Source organism: Triplophysa dalaica, chromosome 3 (assembly GCF_015846415.1).
Source record: "Triplophysa dalaica isolate WHDGS20190420 chromosome 3, ASM1584641v1, whole genome shotgun sequence".
NCBI lineage: Eukaryota > Metazoa > Chordata > Actinopteri > Cypriniformes > Nemacheilidae > Triplophysa > Triplophysa dalaica.
The window spans coordinates 26,333,657-26,355,524 of NC_079544.1; the positions used below are offsets into that span (position 1 = coordinate 26,333,657).

General features: G+C 38.5%; 2 protein-coding genes across 3 annotated transcripts in view; both read left to right on the forward strand.

The window, feature by feature from the left end:
• Positions 1-5,043, forward strand: part of gna11b (guanine nucleotide binding protein (G protein), alpha 11b (Gq class)) — a 35,270-nt gene extending 30,227 nt beyond the window's left edge. The window contains exon 7 of the mRNA XM_056744201.1: positions 632-5,043. Coding sequence (XP_056600179.1) covers positions 632-822 — 191 coding nt within the window. The 3' untranslated portion in view covers positions 823-5,043. The remainder of the gene's footprint in view (positions 1-631) is intronic.
• Positions 5,044-6,273: 1,230 nt separating this feature from the next.
• chico lies at positions 6,274-19,033 on the forward strand. Of its 2 annotated transcripts, none has more exons than XM_056744202.1 (7): positions 6,274-6,847; positions 11,723-11,820; positions 12,561-12,624; positions 15,714-15,758; positions 15,957-16,019; positions 16,229-16,303; positions 16,697-19,033. In XM_056744202.1, the coding sequence occupies exons 1-7, from the start codon at positions 6,821-6,823 to the stop codon at positions 16,922-16,924; spliced, it is 600 nt and encodes a 199-aa protein (XP_056600180.1). In that variant the 5' UTR covers positions 6,274-6,820; the 3' UTR covers positions 16,925-19,033. The 2 variants fall into 2 exon arrangements, with proteins under 2 accessions (XP_056600180.1, XP_056600181.1); XM_056744203.1 differs by having other exon boundaries at positions 6,279-6,847; positions 16,700-19,033.
• Positions 19,034-21,868: the final 2,835 nt, after the last annotated feature.

The following is a 21,868-nucleotide window of genomic DNA, read 5'->3' on the forward strand; positions in this document are numbered from 1 at the left end:
TACTATGGATGTGAATTATATCTACATGATAATAATGCGTAAATCCTGCGGAACCTGCAGGAAACCTGGAAAGCTGCTCCGAAATTCAGGCACTAATTATATTGAAGAGTTTTGCATCTTTAGTGTAGTGGATTGTGATTTATTTCAACGTCTGATGCTTCCTTACCTCAGAGAGCATGAACCCGAAGAGAGCTTTCGGTGTGAGAGTGAAAAAAACTTTCTGTTCCGCAGCCTGCCGCTTTGATTGGCCGGACTCGTGACTTAGTCCCAACAAATCAGAGGGGCAGTGGGCGGGCATTACTCTAGGCAACAAACTAGAGCGTCGTGTTCCGACTGCTCTCACTAAATCCTTGGCTGCATCAGAGCCAAATTACGCATTTCAAAATTAAATGACTTTATCGGCATATCGGCCTTGAAAATGACCGATATCGATTATCGGCTAAATCCTTAATATCGACGCCATTAATCGGCCAATTCGATAATCAGTTGACCACTAGTCGGGATAGAGAAGTATGGAATATTAAAGCTGTCGTTCATCTCAGATCTGCATGGTTCAGTTCAATTGACCAGTTCTACAGTTTTTCAAGACAAACTCATGTTTAGTTTTGACGTAGGCTCTTATTTTTCCCAGGGCCCCAGAGGGACGCCCAGGCCGCGCGGGAGTTCATCCTGAAGATGTTTGTGGATCTGAACCCCGACAGCGACAAGATCATCTACTCGCATTTCACCTGCGCCACCGACACGGAGAACATCCGGTTCGTGTTCGCGGCGGTGAAGGACACCATCCTGCAGCTGAACCTGAAGGAGTATAACCTGGTGTGAGACGTATAGCGGGTCCATCACCCCTCTCACCAGTCAGCAGAACAGGCACCCGCTGAGCGTGCACACACACCTACGTCCACATACAACACACACACGAGATCATACACACTATCAGCGACACGCCGTTTTTTTTTCAGCTTCCTGACTTTTTCGGACATCTCTTTGCTCTCATCGTTATTTTTGCCAAAGTCTGTCCGCTTCTCCTCAGCAGCTCTCGTCAAAGGCCTCTTTCCTTTTATCAAATTTGACCATCTCGAATTTGACAAAGGGTGTTAGATTCTGACCTTCACGCGCTTCATGTTGGACCGGCAGAGCTGTGACGTGCGGCGCTAGTGAACGGTCTGCAATGCGTCGGCCTGAAAACTGGAGGTGACGTTCCTTCCTGTACTGTATCGCTCGCTCCAATCACGTCATCTGTTTTTCTCAGAATTCTGCCTGGATGAATAAAAAATGTGGTTTTCACAGCCCTGCAAAAAAAGAAAAAAGAAATCACAACATATTTACATACTTGTACATGGACACGAGGACTAGTGCTGTGGTGCCAGAAGTTCTGAAGCAGATCCATTGAATCTTCTTGTATTCCAGGGATTCCGGCGGATTCTAGAACCCAGTGGGTTCCAGCGGGATCCACCAACGGTGTGGAGAACCTTTCTGTCGCAGAGTGAATATCTCGGTGTGGCTAGTCTTCAACTCGCATCGATGAATGTAAACTTCATGTGAGAGCATCGCAAAAAAACTAACAAAAAAATATTTAAAAAAACGATGAACGTTAATAGTGTAAGAATGCATATGTAAGCAAAACGATACAACGCACGAGAAGGAGAGATAAAACTAATTCAATAAATCTGTGTATATGCTGAGATGATCATTTTAAAACGTTTTTAATGATAAGTGGCTACTTCTGCTGTCATATTTAAAATAAATTATAAAAGCAGTCAGTTATTGATGGGTAAGATTTTTAAATGTGTGCGAAACACACGCGATAGGTTTTGTTCTGCAGATTTTCACGTTTAAAACCATTGCGTTGCTTCCTTACCCAGAGATCTTGTTTTCCCCGGTTTAATGTTTTGATTTTATATCAGCAGCGTAGTGATGATCTAAATGAATTTAGAAGCTAATTCCTCCGAGTGTGTGAATTTCGTTTTTCTAGATACTTTATCAGAATCTGGGTTGGAAACACGCAGGTATTGACATCGTCCGCCTGCCCAAGTGCACGCAATTCATCGTTTGTTTACGCAAAAAAATGTTTACGGGGCTGCGGGGAGGGCTGGTGAGCATTTATGCGCTGAAGTTAATTGATTGTGTATATTTATATTTGTAAATACGTATACACATTATTGCTTATGTACAAAACGTCTGTGGTACACTATCTTTGGCAAAAAAGAGAGAAAAAAATCACTTTGGTAAATGTGTACGGTTTTGTTGGTTTTCTTATGAATTACAATATTATTGATACTGTGATTCTTCTGGTTTTTATTATTTTTTGTCACTATGAATACACAGATATAACGCGTAGAGGACATGCAGGATTTAAGAGATGAAGTACAGTTACGGGCAAAGGTCTGCAAGACTTCACAGGGAAATCTAGATTTTCAAAAGAGGAAAACGACATCCTCTACAGTGTGAATGTTATTTGAGAGAAAAGTATGATTTTAAGCGAAAGAAAAGATGAATTAAAGAACATTTTATTTATGTAATTTATGGACCAGATTTGAAGTTGTTGATAATTTGAATTCTATCGTTTCCTCTTTCGTATTTGAAGCACTCCCAAGTTATACGACAGAAATAGAAGACGAGTGTCTGTACTGCTGTAAAAAAACTTCCGTTTGATACCATTTTTTATTGTTTCATTTGTTTTTCTCCACACTTGATTGTTGCCATTATGTTCCACACAATATATTGTATTATAAATATATTTCCCAAATCACACGTTTCACTTTCCTACAGATTCGTTTTTTTTTATTACATTTCCAAATGATGCGTAGGTGCTGTACTTAAAAAAGAACATAGGAAATGTACCATTTGAAAATAGGCGCTTTTGATAAGCGATTTGAAGATCTACGCCTGCAAGTAGTGACTTTTCATTCAGTTCTACTTTCATTTGGTTTGCTTTGTTTCCCTCATTGTGTTTGTGATGCACAGATAGGCAAAAAGTGTTATTTTACTGTCCACATTTTATACAGGTGATGTTGGATTCATTTTCATCAAGGGCTAAGAAAACGAAAACCAGAGACGGGGCAGATGTAGCCTCTAATAGCTTCAAGATCTGAGTGCTTTTTTGAGCGGTCTGAAGAAATTGGGCTTTGTCAAACGGGGTCATTGCCACCAGTAACTTCCCATCACACCAAAATCTTGTGTATTTTATCCGGTCGCATATTTGGAAAAGAAACCTGATGTGTTCTTTGTGAACTGAACCCGTGCACTTCAGTGTTTCTGAGGGATTTGCTTGTCACCGTTTGTAAACCCTGCGGTCATTTCTGGTTCTTAGTTGTTTGTAGTGAGTTAGATTTGTGGCAGTTGAACACTAAATAAGCTTTAAAAACATCTTATAAAAGGTATTGGTTCAACAACGTAGTGCAACATCTGGCTGTATGTTGTTTACAGGACGACCCGTATGTCTCTCTCTCTCTCTCTCTAAAGTCATGGGATGTGGCTCAAAAAGACCTTTCGCTCCTGTATTTTCTCAGCGTGGATCTTTTGTTGTTTTGAACGCATCGGTTGCAGATGATGCGTTGCTCCGGCCGCGGAGCTCGCTTGTTATTAATGCACTTTTTGGGTTTTGCGTGCCACAAAGAAAATGACTGGAATCGCTTTGGGGCCCGAATAAGCAGCAAGCTAAGCGAGACTCAGCAGTATCAGCTACACATATCACACCTTCAAGTGTGTTACTTCTTTAATGTGCCAGTTCCGGACGTCTTGTGTTGCCCTTTCCCGAACGAACCTCTACCTCTGTGAACCGTGTGACGTTTTTGGGCATTTCAGGATTGGTAGTCATGTAACAAGCACACTTATTTTGTCTGTAGGACACAGTAGATTGAGGTTTGGAGGCCAAACGCTCTGGAAGCAGAAGAGATGAAATATTGGATATTTTGCTGACAAACGTCCATCTGTTTGTAAGCTTTTGATGTACACTAAACATGGCAGCGAATCATTAACTCCTCCTCAGGTCTTACTTTGTTGGCTGACGTCCTGATGGTCCACCGTGTGGTGGAGAGAAATGTTATGCTTATCTTCCTTCAGTCCTGCAGTAAACAGATCGATGACAAGTCCTGACGTTGACTACATGCGTCGTCCAAGCGTTTGCGTCTGTGTTCGCACAAAGTACGTTTTAATGCGAATCCAGTGATTTTGATGTGAATTTGGGCGTGGGGCAACAACGTGGGTATCGCAATAGTCCATCATGCAACCAAAAATGTAAAAAGTATTCATGTGTTGATGACCAGCAATGCCCAATTTTAGATTTTTTGAATTCGAGTTCCATTTGCTGACAAGTAGTATAAGCTTGTGTGCGGCTAGGGACGGGTTACACACATCTGCATGTTGAGTGGACTGAATGGTTGAGGTTCAGACCCAGGCAAACGTGAGATTTTTGCTTCTTTTCCCATTCTTTATTATAGCACATTACCTGAAAACTCCTATGTCCAGGACCACTCAGTTGTTTCTATATTTTGACACGGTGATTACATAATTTTATTTGGTTTCCCATCTCTTTTTCTGATCCTTTACACTTTTGTTTTGTAATTATACCAAATGTAAATGTTGTATTATGTGCGTGCCAATCCCCAGTCTCTGAGACGGACTCGTAAAAAGTGCCAATTGTTGTCCAAATGACGTGCGGACCGCAAGATTAGACACGTTCCCCTTTTCAAAACACTAAATATGAGAGTGAACAGTTTTACTTTGTATTTAAGTTTGAAGATAAACTGCTGTTTTCTCTTCTTTTTTAAGGAATTGTAATTATTAAAGCATGTGCTCATTGTCTTGGAGGCAGTTTTGGGTTCAGACAAACACGGTGAAATCCTCAAACCGAGGAGAGATAGTGGAAATTGATTTATAACATTTATGCCATATTTTTGTCGTTTTTATTTGTTTTTGTTTCATTTCAACCACTGTTGCCTGAACCTCATTCAACATGGAAATGATTTTCATAACCGCCTTCTCAAAAAACGAAAACTATAAAGTATCTGTTTTAAATTTAAATAAATTTGTTCCTATACTTGCTGATGGTCTGAACTTGTTTTCTTTGGGGGAAGTGCTCAAACCACTTCATGATATTGCCTTAGATTGATCCTTAAAAACAGAATTTGATCAATTCTATGTTTAATAAAATGTTGAAACTTTGGCCACCAGTTTGAAGACCACTGTATTAAACCATAGTATTATTTGTACGCCTTAAGAGTACACTTTTTGAGCTCAAATAATAAACTCTGTCCAAATTGAGTCCAAATTTTACATTTTCATTATTATAGAATATTTACCAATTTAAACAAATGAAGGTGCTCAAATAATCATTAAATCTATTTTTTATGTATTTTATCAATACAGAAATATTTGAGTGTTCTAAACACTTAAGTCAAAGAAATATTGTCACATAAAATCGTACTAAACGAATTGAACATGCAAATATGTCATCTTTAACATACGTAATCTTTTTCTTCGTGGGTGCACTTGCCGGTGTTGCACGTTGGAGGCGCTGTCCGCTCATCGGGAACAAAAGCAGCTCATCCCGTTGACATTTTAAGATGGGCCTCAAATCCCGCATGCGAATGAACGAACCCTAGTATAGCAAAGGATTCATGCATATTAATGACGCAAGGAGACGCTCCCTTTGTAGGCCTCTCTGATTGGTCAACAAGCGGAAAGGAAAAGGAGACTCCAGCTGGCAAAAGTCAACTTTATGAAAGCATGGTTTTATAAACACAAAAATATTCTGCTGTAGGGACCAGAACCAATACCAATTGGTAATTCAATGTAGAACAGAGTTTTTAAGAGAAATAAAATAAAATCAACATAACTTGAATACAAGCAATGCAGACTTTCAGACGGTTGCTGCTGTTATATCTGTCATTATGCACGGTTTAAAATTCATATATTTTCCTTATTTTATTGTTGGTTTAAATTCTCTGATTATATAACTGTATTATTCTGTATATAAATGATTGTGTGATGAGTGTACAGAGCATATCAAACGATGTATGGTTACGGACGTGACTAATAAAACTAAACGTAAACAATACACGAGAACAATTCACTACAGGAAGGAACTTCAAGGTTCCTTCACTTATCAAGGTGTCTTTAGAGGTGAAAATTAATCACAGTTGTACTATATAAACGAGTAGAAGATTTGTTTTAACAGCAATGTGAAGGCGTGGCTAGAACTGTTTATGACGTAAGCAGACACCGCCGGAAGGTTACCAAGCACCTTGCGCACGGCGTCATTAATATTCATGCCCCGTCCGTTGCCATAGTAGAATTGGAAATGTGCGTTCTGTCGTCACATGAGTGCGTCCGTAAGTCGTGAAGCGGCTTGATTTTCCACCGCAATCTGCTTTTTCACGTCGTGTAGACACACGACTCGAGATCACTTTTATACAAGACTTAAGGCGTTTTCTCGTGTGTTTTCACGCATTCGGCGCATGCACCGTTAGCTTTAGCCGCATAGCTCGGTTTTATTGTTTTGTGTGAACGTTGGCTTTAGCTTTCATCAGCCTGCCAGTGGATTCGTCGTTCGTGTTGGCCTATGTCAACAAAAGATTGTTTCTTCTTATGTGTAACCGTAATGTCGCATAGTACATATATCATATTTCGCTGAGTTGTTATCGGACAGGCTAAATCAGCGCGAAGTTAATGCGGGTTTGTTAAGCCGGAGGAAAAGGAAGATCAGACTAGAAGCGTTTCTGTCGTCAGACGAGTAAATTAAGAGGAAAACTGTCCAAGACCAAACAAAGAGGACGTGCCGCATCTCTTTATTGACAGACCGAGAATAAAACAGGCTGATATGATGTTTCCACAGGCCAGACACTCGGTAAGACTCTTACAGCAGCTGTTACTCTATAATTCATTGTATCCACGTAATTTCTTCACATACATTGTTGCTTATAAAACTCTATATATTTTTATTCCATTTATATCTATTACATCAGATTTCCAGTACATGCTTTTCTTAAAATATTGCTGAGAGTGCACGTGCCACTTCATTGTGTGCGTGTAAGGTTACTTTAAAAGAGAACGTAGCAAAACCGCCCGTGGTGCTTTACTTTGTTAGTCTGGGGTTTGATACCGTGGTATATTACAGTGTCTTGTAAACATGAGTGGGAATCACTTGGAAAATCAACCTTTTTTGTGGCAAATTTATGATTAACATTACCAGCTGAGTAAACAGTTTACTATATTAACATCCTAGTTAAAGTATGGTTGCCTTAGTAAAACCGTCCTTTAAGATTTATGATTACATTGAATAGTTTTGTAAGGAATACCACATGGTTAGATACTATGGTTATACTTTAATTCTTTATTTATGGATATGTTCAATGGTAATACTGTGGTATTTCTCATCTATCTTTGTAATGTAAATGCGGTTTATAAAGCAAATTATAGTATAGTAACTTACTGTGTGTTGTGGATAATGTGCAATGAAAAGAACATGTTTTGGTCCTACTGTGGTTTATTTTGGGAATTTACATCCGTTATGATTATGTTTCATGGTACAGAATTCTTTAAATATGCTTGGAATGTAAATACCCCGTAATATTAAAATAAGTATACACATCCACTTTACGGTGTACATATGAATTCTCAATGCTGCCTTTTTTTTAGAAGACTGAGTCTCTCACTACTATTATAATGATATAAAGTGTATTTCAACCACAGAAACATTATAATTGGTCATTATAAATATAATGCTCATGGGTGCTGATCAGATATTTTCCTTTGTTATTTGGTGAATCTGCTCTTATCTCATGGCAACTCGTGAACACAGTGGTCAGGTTTCAGGCAGCATGTATGAATGAAAGGGGTTATAAATGTATCTCGGGGTCCGAGGTGCTTGTTTGAACACCAGTTGCTTGGTTCCCTCCCTTTAAAGGCTTAATTGTGTCGTTTCCATGAATTGTCCTTGTGCACACAGTGGGCAGCTTGTGTTAATGAGTCCCCAGTCATTATTTTGTTTGCACTCGAGTCTAATTGCCTTTTCCCCCGAATGCACGGACAGAGACGTGTGTGGACACACACAAACACACAGACGCTAATGAAAACCTCCTCGTGAGGGAACATGTTTGCTATAAATGAAGCCTTTTTGCTAATTCGGGGTGTAGAATTTAAGAGAACATGTCAACCGTTGGCTTGAGATAACCCTGAAGAATAATTCACCCAGGAATCACGCAGAAACGTACATTATAATCAAATTTATGGGGTTTTTTTTGTGTCGATATTCTACAAGGGCTTTGTCTGTCAAGATAACACATCTTGCGAGAGGTAACTCTGGAAAAGATGTTACTTTGAAGTTGCTGCAGATGAACTCTTAAGTAAATGTTCCAAAATGTAGCTTTAAACCTCTTAAAAATCATTGTAAATCTCAGTCAAGGAAAGATTAACTGCAGAATCAAATCTTGGATGAGGAGTAACTGTTTAGACAGGATTTACTTGGGTCTTTAAGAGTGTTTCGAATCACTTTGACTTAAAATCATTGTTAATTTGTTGTTGTAATACAAACTTTTGGTCAATAGATTTGGTAGCTTGTGTTTTTACATTTTTACGACAATTAAGAAATTCTTATTTTTGCTCAATTTAAAAGTAACTTAATTGATCTTGTATTTAAAATCCAGTTGTTTCTGTTCAGTTTGTTTGGTGTATTAAATGAAGGGTTTTGGGGATTAACAGTGTGTTTGATGACCATGGATCTTCATCAGTCTGTTGATCGTCCTCCTGAACTCCTGAACTCACAGTTTAGTAAAAGACATCATTCATCACTCTGCGTTCAGCAGCAACAGATAAATTACTCATCTATCTTGTATAGTGTTGGGTGTAACTAGTTACCAAGTAATTAGTTACTTTAATTAAATTACTTTCAAAAAGTAAAGTAAGGGATTACTCTTATTTTTCTGTAATTTAATTACAGTTGCTTCTGTTGTAATTAAATACTGTGTAGGGCTGCACGATCTATCAAAAAGAAACCACACGCGGTTTTGTGGTTGGCTGTGATTTATTTTTTATTCGCATTATGTCAATTAAATATTTTTAAATGCCGCTGCACCCGAACGCCAGAGTGCGCTCTCGCACGTATAACCAGGTAATGACGTCTTCCTATGTGGCATCTCTTTCTATCACTTTTTTTCGAGCCGACTCAGGTATTTTCATGATAAAAAAGTATATTTATAATAATGATGATGTTTGACGGGTGTTGCTTTTTTAAATGCACATTTTTAGCGGCGTGCAGCGAGTTCAGATGTAGCAGCATTTCCCACAGATCAGAGAGCTGTGCTTCACTATCAAGCTGCGCATAAAACATAATTGCAGCCTTTGCGATTTCTCAATCGCGATACCCACATCGATTTAATCACGGCTTGAATGGGAATTGCGATTTATCGTGCAGCCCTAATACTGTGTATGATATATTAAATTGTGGAAATGACATCAACATTATACATCTAACTTTAAAATGTATCCTTCTCACATTTGTATACTTATTAAGAATTATATACTTAATAATGTAGTTATTTATTTGAATGAATTAAATAAGTCGTTTCATGTCCACCATGAATCACTTAACTAATCGAGATTTATGTAAGATATAGAAAGTAATAAGTAATTAAATACTTTTTGGAGAGAGTAATTTGTACAGTTTTCTAGTTACACTAATGAATATGTCATTAGTAACTTGTAATTCATTACATTTTCAGATTAATTTACTCAACACTAGTCTTGTATTGATTGCATTCATTCTTACTTTAACATAAATCACAATGTAAAAACTAGATTTTGGTGATTTCTGAAGATGGGTTAAACGTGCGTGTTCATGTGAAACCCATAGTTAAGTGAAAGGGTGTTTCTGTATATTCAGATTTTTCTTCTGTTGCTATGCAGTTGCTAAGGTGTTTTGGGGGTATTCCTTTGTGAATGCTCACGAGTCGAAAGACATGGCACTAAGATAAAGTGGTTCCCTAGAGTTGTTTTAAGGTCATTTTTAAGACTAAAATAAAAGCCTTACACATCTTGTACGCAAGGCATCTTCTTCTGAGCAATTTAATAAATGTAAACACTATGATGTTTTAGCTGATGCTACACTGTTTCTTCTTATCCAATTGTGATTTGATATGACTACATGATGGGCTGAGAAAAGAATAGCTCCGGCAACCACCCACAACACCCTAGCAACCACAAAGCAGTGCGCCACAACAATCAGAACATCTAGGCAACCTCACTGCAACGTATTTACAGCCAACTCGCAAGACCCAGGAAACCATATTGCATTTTACCTATATATTCTCTTATGTGGAATATCTCTCTCTCCTCTTATTTATGTTAACATGTGCATAGAAGCCTGAGCACAAACACGTAGAGGTCTGGCTTTATTATGTGTGTATTGTGTTGTAAGGGTGTACAGGGGTCTCTGGGACATTATTAAGGACAACTGAATTAACAAGACCCCCTTCCCGTACAACACCCCCAACGGAGACCGGGGTTAATCCAACCCCCCACCCCCCGACACACACACGTCTGTTAAGTGTGTGTGTGCACCACAACACCCCGATACTGCCTGTTTGTGTGAGCTGCTGATAGATTTGTCATTGTGAAACACACAGATATGAGTGAGTGATGCTTTTGTCTGCATCAAGCACGATTCTCTCTGAAGCTCCAATCTCACTTCCTCTGCTACTGTAACACACACACATACCAGTCGCATTTTTGGAAACAAAAATGCGGATAAGACCCTGGAGGGCTGTTAGAGAGTGTGTGCTTGTGTGTGTTGAGCAGATGTCTGGGTCAGTGGGGCCAAAGTCCCTCATTACCATCACAAAGGGGGCAACAGTGGTGGGCTTTTACCCCAAACAATACCATTTTATTATTTGCTCTGTTTTATTCGGGAAGTTTGTTATTGATTTTGGTAAACAAATATGCTGTTATTGTTTAAGCCCCACTGCTCCCTTTTGTTTTGCCGCTGCTGCTCTTTGTGTGTGTGCGTGTGTCATGCTTTGGCAGTGTTTTATGCAAAACGATATTTTTTATTAGCTTGTTCCTGCAATGCAAAGTTGTTGTCTATACAGCTCTTTCTCTGACTGTCACTCAATTTCAGATAAGATGAAGTCACTCTCTCTATGTCTGATACTCTATCTCTTTCTGTCTGTCACACTCTGTTAATTGCTCTCTCTTTCTCGCTCTCTCTCGCTCTCTCTCTCTCTCTCGCTCCCTCTCTTCATGGGTCACAGGTGATTCTGCTGGTTTTTGTTCCTCTAATTGATTTATAATAGCAGGGATAGACTTCTACAGGGATTACAGAAACACACACACTTCTCTCCTCCCCCAGGAGACACACAGAGCGATGTGTCTGATTTCACACAGATACACATCTCATTTCTGTCTTTGTGGTGTGGTGGTCTGTCTCTTGTGTTCAGGTCATAGGTCAGTGACCCCTGCTCAAGCAGGCCAGAGGTGAAATGTAAAGGGCTCTTCTCTTCTGTTTGTTTGAGCAAGCATACCTCACACGGGAGATTACGGTTTTCCCTGTTATGAGCCGTGATGGAAGAATTCTTGTTTAGTTGTGTCTAGTTTAACAGCTCGTTTTGTTCTCATGCAGGTGGATTGATAAAAGTTGACAGTTTAGCCTAATGTTATGTGTCTGGGAACTGTGTTTATTGGGACATGTAGATCTATCTAATCTCTCGTTTCATTGGCTGTTTTCCAGGCTTCGTCTCAATCGACACAGCCACTCAAATTCACCACATCGGACTCTTGCGACCGCATCAAGGATGAGTTTCAGTTCCTGCAGGCGCAGTATCACAGGTACACAAACAGTCCAATTTTTATATATTACACGCCACACACAAAATGACTACTAACGGTTAAGCTGTTTAAGGACCAGGGGCCAGAATCACAAAACATTTTAAGAAATAAATTCTACTTAACTCACATGTTTTTTCTTCTATTCAAATTTATGAAAAAAGTTAGGAATGATACGTATTTAAATATATAATAATAATATATTTTAATACGTATATTTTCAATTTTGTAAAGATCAAGAAAGGAATTCATTGAGTTTTTCTTGTTGAATAATCTTTTAAAAGGCCAGACAACAGGTTTGATCGTTTGAACTGAACACCAGCGTTGTGTTTCCATCACTGGGACGGTCAGAAAGGTGTAAACACCTCTGTCAGCAGTAGAGATAAGTGCTCTCGTGTGATTGGACCAAGGTCGTCACACATCACAGGAAGGAAGTGGGGTGTGGAGGAGGAGCAGATGAATGTGTTGAAGTTTTAAAAGTCTATGTATGATGTGATGGTGTCCCACCAGATGCCACTGCAAAGCTTCAGATGATTTTTAGATGATGTCTGGAAAGCAGGGAAAACTATAGACTCTAAAAACATTAAAGCTACAGAAATCACACTCAAATGATTATTCATATCAAGAGAGAAAGAGAGTGGTGTGGTTATCACATGCATGTAAAATATGTTAAATTGCTTGTAAATTAAAATGTTGTCTGCCTTGATCTCATATCTCCTACATTCTGTCTTTATCTCTCCCAGTCTGAAGTTGGAATGTGATAAACTAGCCAGTGAGAAGTCTGAAATGCAGCGTCATTACATTATGGTGAGTGATGTATTCATTTGTTTGTCTGGAGACTTCAGTTATAACATCTACAGACACAACGTAGAGAGAGGCCTCTAATGTACCATAACCAGTGTTATGGTAACATACGTTTTCTTTACCTCGCCTGATCTATGCGAGACCCCTACATAGTATTTCTTTGAAATATCATGAAATGTCATGAACCAATTTAAAGGTCCAATGTGTATTTTTTCTTTTGATCTATTGATAGAAATCTATTGATAGAATGCCATATGATATACATAACTATGTCTTTAGAGGTGCCTAACATAATGAAATGTTATGTTTTTATTATGTCAGAATAGGGATGCAGCGATTACCGAGGTTCACTATTAACCGTGCTTAAAAACGTCAGGGTTAATTAATCGTAAAGGCTCCGTTACACTGCATGTTTCTGTTGCATGGAGTGTTACACCGCATGCAAGTTAATGGAGTCGAACACAGGATAAGAAGCGTTGCGTCGAGGACAGTAGCACAAGCTCAAATTCAAAGTCTACACCTGACGCAAGTTCAACCAATTTAACTTATTTTATGTTATTATTTAGTAGGGATGCACCGATACTACTTTTTCCTTTCCGATCCGATTTCGATATCTGATTTCTGCGTATCTGCCGATTCCGATTCTGATCCGATACTAGCACTGTTTTTCATGATCAAAGTAGACTTGCATATTTTAACTTTTATAACCAGAGGTGGATAGTTAAGCATGTTTACTTTCAAGTACATTTTAAAATATCTGTACTATATCAGAGTACTTTGGACAAAAAATGCTTTCCTACAGTATGAAGCACATCATACTTATTCCACTACAGTCCATAAATAAATGTTTTTTTTTTACTTTAAATCCATGAGTACATTAAAATCTACCATTTTCCTTTACTTAAGTATTTTTACTTAAAAGTATGATTTTTTAAAATGTAATTAAGTGCTGTATTAAACTTAAAAATACAAACAAAACAAAAATGTGGTCTCATAAAGCACAGATACTTACAAAATATTTAACAAATAAATCTCTGTTTATTACACAAAGCTATCACATTATAAAAGTGTCCAAACTCGCTCATGCACATCCTGGACACAAAATGATGCGCTTAATACATTCGCTTCTACGTTATTTAAAGTCATGCGCATTGGACGCAGAATGATGCGCTTAAAGCACCCGCTTCACTCACGAGCATCCCGGATAGAGATGATCATGATGTCGCGGGGATCTTTGCTTCCCAAGTTCAAAACAGTTATAACACAAAGAGAAGAGATATGTTATGTGTTTAAATCATAGAACATTGAATCCATCCTAAAGTTAAAAGTTATGTATGAATGACGCATAACATAGACCGCTTCCAGTGCTTGAATCTAAAAACGTTACACTCAGCGATTGCTGTCTCCGGCAAAATGCATTTTAAACAAAACCACAGTCTATTATCTAGTGATTATTAAGAATATTGAAAACTTTGGAATGAGTAACGTCCTGACTGTTCCCGGACACACGCATGCTGGATTGAGATTGACAGATGACCGCACCAGCGGAGGTCAATTTTATTTTTAATTATGCTATATTGGTTTATTCCTCGAATAAAGCTATCAAGATACATGACATCGAATACAGTGCATGACAACTTTTATGGTAATTTCCTGATAGTTAGTCCTTTATGAAGCTGTAGAGTAACATCCACGGGTATCGCAACGGATCGGACTGAAGAGAACCCGTCAGTCCGATACCCGATCCAGCAAAAAAGACCCGGATCGGCCCCAATTCCGATCCAGAGTATCGGATCGGTGCATCCCTATTATTTAGCGAATAGGCTCTATATCACGTTGATAAATCCATTATAGTTTGCTGTAAATCAAACCGTGAGGGTGGAAGAATGTGATCCGTAAAGGGATAGCAGTTATATATCTGTTTTAATGCTCATCAAACAACAAAGTTTGTATACAAAAACAAACAAAAACAGTATACTGTGAAGACTATGAAGTGTTATTTTACATTTGACTCCTATTTCTTTACCTATTATCCACCGTTAGACCATCCTGAAACATCTGAAATGCACTGTTAATTTTATTTGTGTGTTTGCTTTATTACAATTATTTGTGTAATTGCTCATAATTTGATCAATTGTTCTAATTTTATTACTAAATGAATGATTATTATATTATGATTATTAGAGTAAGGCTAATCGTTTTATGGTATTATGACCTTTTCATCAAGATTACACGGGTTAAACAAAAACAAATAACTAGACATTATTATTTATTTATTACTTTTTGTGTCAAGCAAGTAATATTTTTGTCGAGGGTAGTAGAAATGTAGAAATTAATTCATGCATAATAATCGTCATAACCGTGCAACTGTGATTATTCCTCAGACTATAATTGTACCAACAAAATCTATAATCGTTGCATCCCTACCTTAGAATGAGCTATTTCTATCTACATACACCTCGGGTCGGCATGTTTTTTCTACAGTAGCCCTAAACGGACAAACTGCGCATTCAGTAAATACGTAGCCTCTTTCGGCAAAGAGGTGAAAACGTGACAACATCTTCGTTTTGTGTTAGCCACCGTAGTGGTTCACAAGGGAGGGGGGAGAGTGCCGTTGGTTGCCACTCACAACCTCACGGCTAGATGTCGCTGTCAATTGCTTCAATTGATTCAGCTTTGTTGACTCACTGGCTTTCAGCATCTCCCTCTCACTCTCTCTTCGAGTCCGTGTGTTGTTCTCTTGAGACCCTCAGGCGTCTGCGATATTTCATATACGTGTTTTATTGATCAGTGTTGTTTTACGGGTCATAAGGCAGTGTAAACTTATTGATGTCTTGCGGACGGATCAATGTGACGGAGCAGGACTGCCGGGGTCTCGGCTGGATGAAGAGATCAGCCGCATTAGCTCATAGCAAAACACTTACAACGGACCTTCTGTCCGAGTTTCACAACGCTACTTTTTATTCTCTCCCCGATTGTAGAAACGTTATACAATATCATCAATGATATTCTGTAGATTTAAGATCATTGTTGATTAATGTTAATATCTGCTGTTCTCATTGAAGTCTCTTATCTTGTTTTTCTGACTGCAGTATTATGAGATGTCATACGGACTCAACATCGAAATGCACAAACAGGTAGAAATCTCTCATGATCTAAATGATGTGTAGTGCTGCATGCAGGTCTGTTGGTTCTGGATTCAGTATCAGCAAGCCTAAATCATAACTGCGTTTATTCGTGTGTTTGTGCAACATCAGCGAACTGTAAGAGCGTCTCCGCTGTCTTATTACCGCAGCTAAACCCAAGAGAGATGTGTGTGTGTGTTTTGTCCACAGGCAGAGATCGTGAAAAGATTGAATGGAATCTGTGGACAGGTGTTGCCTTACCTGTCTCAAGAGGTCAGTCTGTGTGAATTATTTATGATACATACTCTATAATGAGTCTAAGACTCATTAGTTTGATATGATAAATGTGCCAATGCTGTGTGTAATGGCTTTGGGCTCTGAGGGGACTCTTGTTGATGTTTGTATGCTCTGTGTTTTACCCAGAGATGCCTTGCTGATGTAGAGTTGTTAACAAGCGTGTACATGTGTGTGTGTGTGTGTAGCACCAGCAGCAGGTGCTGGGAGCAATCGAGAGAGCCAAACAAGTCACACCCCCTGAGATGAACTCCATCATTCGGGTAAGTGTGTGTTTTTGATCTATATGAATAATGACAATTCTGTTGTTATTTACACATTTTTACCCCATGATGAGTTAATGATGACAATAATTAAATTTCTACAAGAATGATTTAAGCCAGCATATAACTAAAATCTCCTTTTAAACAAATAAAATGCATTTGTTGGACTGAATAATAACCAATAAGAGCACAGAATAGTTGTGAACTCCTTTAGAACCATTTAAGCATTGAAGCTACTTGCTAAAATTACACACAAAAAAAATGAGATAAGGGTTTACCACATGGAGGATGCTACGTCTGATCACTTTTAATCAATGTTTAGAAATGTGGAAAAAGACAAATAAAGAATGAGTACTGTAAAACTTCAATGCATTTGTTTGTGTTTAATCGCAGCAGCAGCTTCAAGTTCACCAGCTTTCGCAGCTTCAAGGTTTGGCATTACCCATGAACGCTCTGCCGATGGGATTGACTCAGCCCAACCTGCCCGCTGTCACCTCCAGCTCCGGCCTCCTGTCTCTGTCCAGCATCCTTGCATCACATGCTCAACAGGCCAAAGAAGAGAAGAACGCCCGCGAGGGGGCCGACGGCCATCGTGAGGAGGACGGTGACAAATCTGACTAGTTCTAGAGGACACTGACAGAGAAAGTGTTGTTAAGTCCAAACATGAAATCACTTCTCACGTGTATCTCTCTTTATCATACTTTCGTTAGATCGTCTCTGATTCATTCTGTACTCTCTCCCAAATAATTCAAATCAAATGAAATCAAGTTTGATTCATTCTTTTTATGCGTGATGCGTCTTTAGGCATTATTAATGTTGTTTATTTTTAAGCTCAATGAATAAAAATGTATCGGGGAACACCAGAAACCACATAGCAGTGCCCTAGAATCCACCCAGAGCATCCTTGCAACCGCATAGAAGCATCCGATGCTCTCAGTAATCTCAAAACAGCGCTCTGGCAAGTCCTCAGAGAATTTAGTATTGTTTTACATGGGTACCATCTACATTTTCTTCAGAGCATGTGTAAATCTCACTCGTCTGACTCGTCTCATTTAGCTTTTTTGATCCGTTTCTACGTCTGAAACACGCGTCTCTTCTCTCATCGTAAAGCCCCGTCAAATCACGGCCGTAGTTTATTCTCAGATAGAAAACAAAAGTGATGTGTTTGAGTGTGTAATTTACTCTTTAAGTTTAACCTCCAGCAGTATGAAGTGATAGATCTCTCATAGTTTTGGGAGCCGGGTCTAAGCACACTTTTTGGTTAGCAAAGCACTTGTGATGTGCCTGTATTAGAGCAGAATTCAGTCTCCCTTGAACTGACATAAATCCCAACATTTAAGAAAACCATCTTCTGTCCAGTGTGCTATTAACACAAATAAGCGACTGCGAAATATTCTCACTTAAAAGGATTTGTTAGCAGTGGGTGTTGTTCCATGTATGACCAGAGGGTTGCACTGTTTAGCTAATGAGTGTGTGTGTCGGATTGGTTTTTGTAAAGATGTGTCTGGTCATGTTTGAAACGGCATACTACCGTACTGCTGTGCTTGGTGTACGCTGGGTGAAATATCCTGTATAACCTGCAACGTTTGCCAAGGTGTGCAGTATAGAACACACTGCACCAAATAGCGTTTCCCCACAATGCAGTGTGCTTTCCAGTGTGACAACCTTGTAGAAATATACATTTGAAGTTTCCAGGACCCTAAGCATGCGATGTAATAATGGAAAATAATTCACATAATATGGGTGGCTTGTGTGCAGTTAGTAGAATGCTAGTACTCCATCAAACATAGCTGTGTGGTTTTAAGAACATGCTACCTATAGCTATGCATGAGCACTGGTGCATTGTGGGTGTTTTGTAATTCTGAATGAATGTTTTTCATGTGTCAAGGAAATGTTTGGGCATCCCATAATTCTTTTTTTTTCAGTTCACCTGTGCTCATGTGTTCTAAACGCAACGGTATGTGCTGCATACATGCTGAGATCAAGAATCTATACTTTTGTTTTTTAAACATTTCTTTTTGATTTGATCTCAAAACAAATTTTCCAAAGAAAGTAAAGTTGTGTGCTGTTGCAGGGCCAGTTTATACACATATATAAATATATCAATATACATATAATTTTGTAAAGATTTTTGTATGTATAAAGCTACATTTATGGTGTATGTGTGCCAGAGGACACAGCTTCGAGAGGTGGATGCTGTGACATACAGATATCTATCATCATGTACAGTATACAGTCAATGATTAGTTACTAATGGTTAATCTTTCGGTTCAATATCTCCGCCCTTGTCTCAGTCCTCTTACCATCTTCTGATCGGGAACAACTCACCCCCGAAAACCTAATTGCGTAACTATTTTGGCACCGATTTTCAGAACTTGCAGAACCTGTGTATTTCAGCATGATGTAAACGAGGATCTTGTTTTCTGCTCTGCCCCTTTTCTCCCTAAATCCCACCCACCTCCACATGTAGCCCCTCCCTCTTTTGGTGGCAGTACTTTTTAAACGTTTTGGAGCTTTGTAGTGGTTCTTTTAAAATGTGTGTGCGTGTTGTATGTATTGCAATGATGTACTTGATGACACATGTATGTTGTTTGTGTAATGAAACTGTTATAACTTCATTTAAAGATTTTAAAAAATCTAATGTTAAAACATTTACTATAGCTGAATGAGAGATTGAGCAGTAAGGAAGTATTTATTGTGCCTTACAAATAAACGACTCATTGGACCTTTGTTTGTGCTGTTGTTTTGTTGTTTTTTCTTATTAAAGTGATCACATCTATGCATATGGCAGATGCTTTTATTCAAAGTGCATTTAAGGTATACAGTTCCTAAACCTGTGTGCTGCTAACACAACGCTTTACTAACAGAGATACGGGAACACAAATTACCTCCATCATAGCTCTCGAATGTCCTTCATGTCCCTGCATGTTTAATCGTTGTGTTAAAAAATATAATTTCAAATGCATCAGAAGCCAAACATTAGTTGTGGCGTGTCTTGTCTTGCGTGTCAATGGAAGGCGAGATTGTCGGATAGGTCTCAACAAAGCAATCGTTTATCTTCAGAAAGCCTAAAATATAATACACAGTACTGCCAGAAAACGTCATACGGGTCTGGAAAAGCGTTAGAGTGAGTTTTTAGGGGAATTTCCATTTAAGACGTATTTTCAGAAGACCGTGTCTCCCTCTGACCAGCAGATGGTGCTGTCGCATTACCATAGTGGTACCGCATGCTTGGCGCAATGAGGATTATGATGATTAAATTTGATAATGTCCTCAAATGTATCGACATCATTTTTGGTCATTCAATTATTTGTTTACAGCCTGCGTATCTGATGATGCAGGAATCATTTGTATGGTAGTGTTGCTTCATTGGTGGCCTTGTGTGTGTTACGATGAGCAATCTGTCTAAAATGAACTGGAATTACAAGTCATCAGTGTATCTCATTTCATCTCCGCGTCTCCATTTCTCAGACATGACATTATAGCGAGAGCTCGTTGCTTTAAAGACACACACAACATTAACCCGCATGCTTCATCAGCCAAATGTTAGCACGTGACATCACGGCTGATAGGCTATAATAATCGGTTCAATTAAAATGAATTTCCTCAGCACTTTTCATAATTGTGCATTGTTGCAAAGCATCTTTACAGAAACTACATTTTATCACAAACAATAGTATAGAAATACGATTTAGCCTAAGCCTTAAAATAGGACAGTTATACAGGAAATACAAAATTAGATAATAATAAATATATAATAATATGAATAAAGTGTATGTTTTATTATAAAGTGGATTCTAAAACTGGCATAAGAGGATCATTAGACCTACACCAGTGATCCTGTATTGTAATACATGATGTTTTTTTTGTTTGACTTTTCGCTTTTTCAATATTGTTTGAATGAAATGATAATTTGATATCAGCCTATATTAGATTCATTATTAGAATTCCGTTTATAACATTGGTTTACCTCATTTTTAACAAGAGGTTTTGTCTTTTTGGTTCTTTAGTTTTCTTCTGTAAAAATATCATTGGTGGGGGGCTTTTTCACGTTGACTTTTAATAAAGATCTGTAGAGCTTTTTTGGTCAAAATATTGTCCTTATTGTTTTAGGCTGTTCATTTTAGGTTTTTTTCCGTCTGCACTAATGGATTCAAAATGTAACGATAGTAACACTTTCACTCAGCATCATTACGTCCAGATGTGCACAACTGCACATATAGCCTAAATTTATGTTTGTGGCAATACTTCACTTCTTCTTTAGATATTTATTTGTTAAAGAACTTGTTTTTCACTCATCTTTATTTCCTCCTCTTACATTACAATACAAAACAACTTTAAATTTAAATAAACGTTTTAAAATTCCTTTTCAGCTGCTTACAACACAAAATGTAGAAACACACACTCCTTCCCGCCTCTCTCTCTCTCTCTCTCTCTCTCTCTCTCTTCATTCGTTTTCTCTGGTTGATGGAGATGTGCCCTATGGCAGAACGCTCTAACGTGATATTTCATTAAAGTTTTTCATGAATTGTGTGTGTGTGTGTCAGTGTCTCTCACGTTTCATTTCTCTTCCTGTCGACACTCATCCCTCTCTTTTATTTCTGCTACACTGCACTCCTCCCCAGCCACACCTTTATTTTCCCATCCCAGTTGCTTATGTAAATGTTTAATATTGACCGTCATGTGTCAACCTTAGCAGGTACACAACAAGTTAGCCTATATTCGCTCAGGCTACTACACTGATATTGTCGTAATCTTCTTTGTCCTAAAACATCACAGATTTTAAATACAGTCTGTCATTCCAGGCGTTTTTACATGTATTATTTGTGTATGTTTGGGTTTGCACGTAACATATTTTATAAAGATGGTCAAATGACATTATTATAGATATTCTTATAGGTCATGCGCTCCGTATGATTTGACCTCATATTTACTTTATGAGGCGTTAAGACTCCATCACCCATAATGCCGCGGTGAAAAGTTCATTCGCGCATGCGCCATTTCTCTGCTTTATTATTGGGCCATATCAACATTTATGTCATGACCAAACGTGGGCACCCGGGTATCTCATTGGCTCTTGCTGTCTTGTTGTAAGCCAATAACGGGAGAGGCTGGCAGCCCCGTCGTGGAAAGAGATGTTAAGGCTGCAATGTTTGTACATTATGTTCTGTGTTATGATAAGAGGATTTTGATCCGCGATCTTAGTATTTTGCCGGGTTTTCTTTTCCAGTACGTCATTTTCAAAAGAGTTACAAGTTGGATAATATATACACAGTATGATTTAGTTGAACATGTGTTTTTATGACGTGCGTTTGTTCCGCCTATCCTGTTTATATCATCTTCATAAGCAACTGTGAGCGGTCGACCTTAACAGTTAATGTCAAGCTCACAGGCGCAATAACACAGTCAAGAGAACCGCTGTTCGTTTTCTTTTCTCCACTGATCCCTCACCCCTCCTCTCTCTCAATCTCATGTATTTATTGTAGATTTTCAGTAACCCAACCCACTGCACGCTGCCTGCAGTTTGGCTCGGTGTCAGCCCGTGTGCGATTCGTGAACGAATCT

Excerpts from the sequence above, each read along its gene's own strand:
- chico (XM_056744202.1), top strand. The coding sequence starts at position 6,821 with ATGATGTTTCCACAGGCCAGACACTCG. Across the intron at positions 11,821-12,560 it reads CTGCAGGCGCAGTATCACAG|TCTGAAGTTGGAATGTGATA; the intron begins GTACACAAACAG and ends TATCTCTCCCAG. Across the intron at positions 16,304-16,696 it reads AGATGAACTCCATCATTCGG|CAGCAGCTTCAAGTTCACCA; the intron begins GTAAGTGTGTGT and ends GTTTAATCGCAG.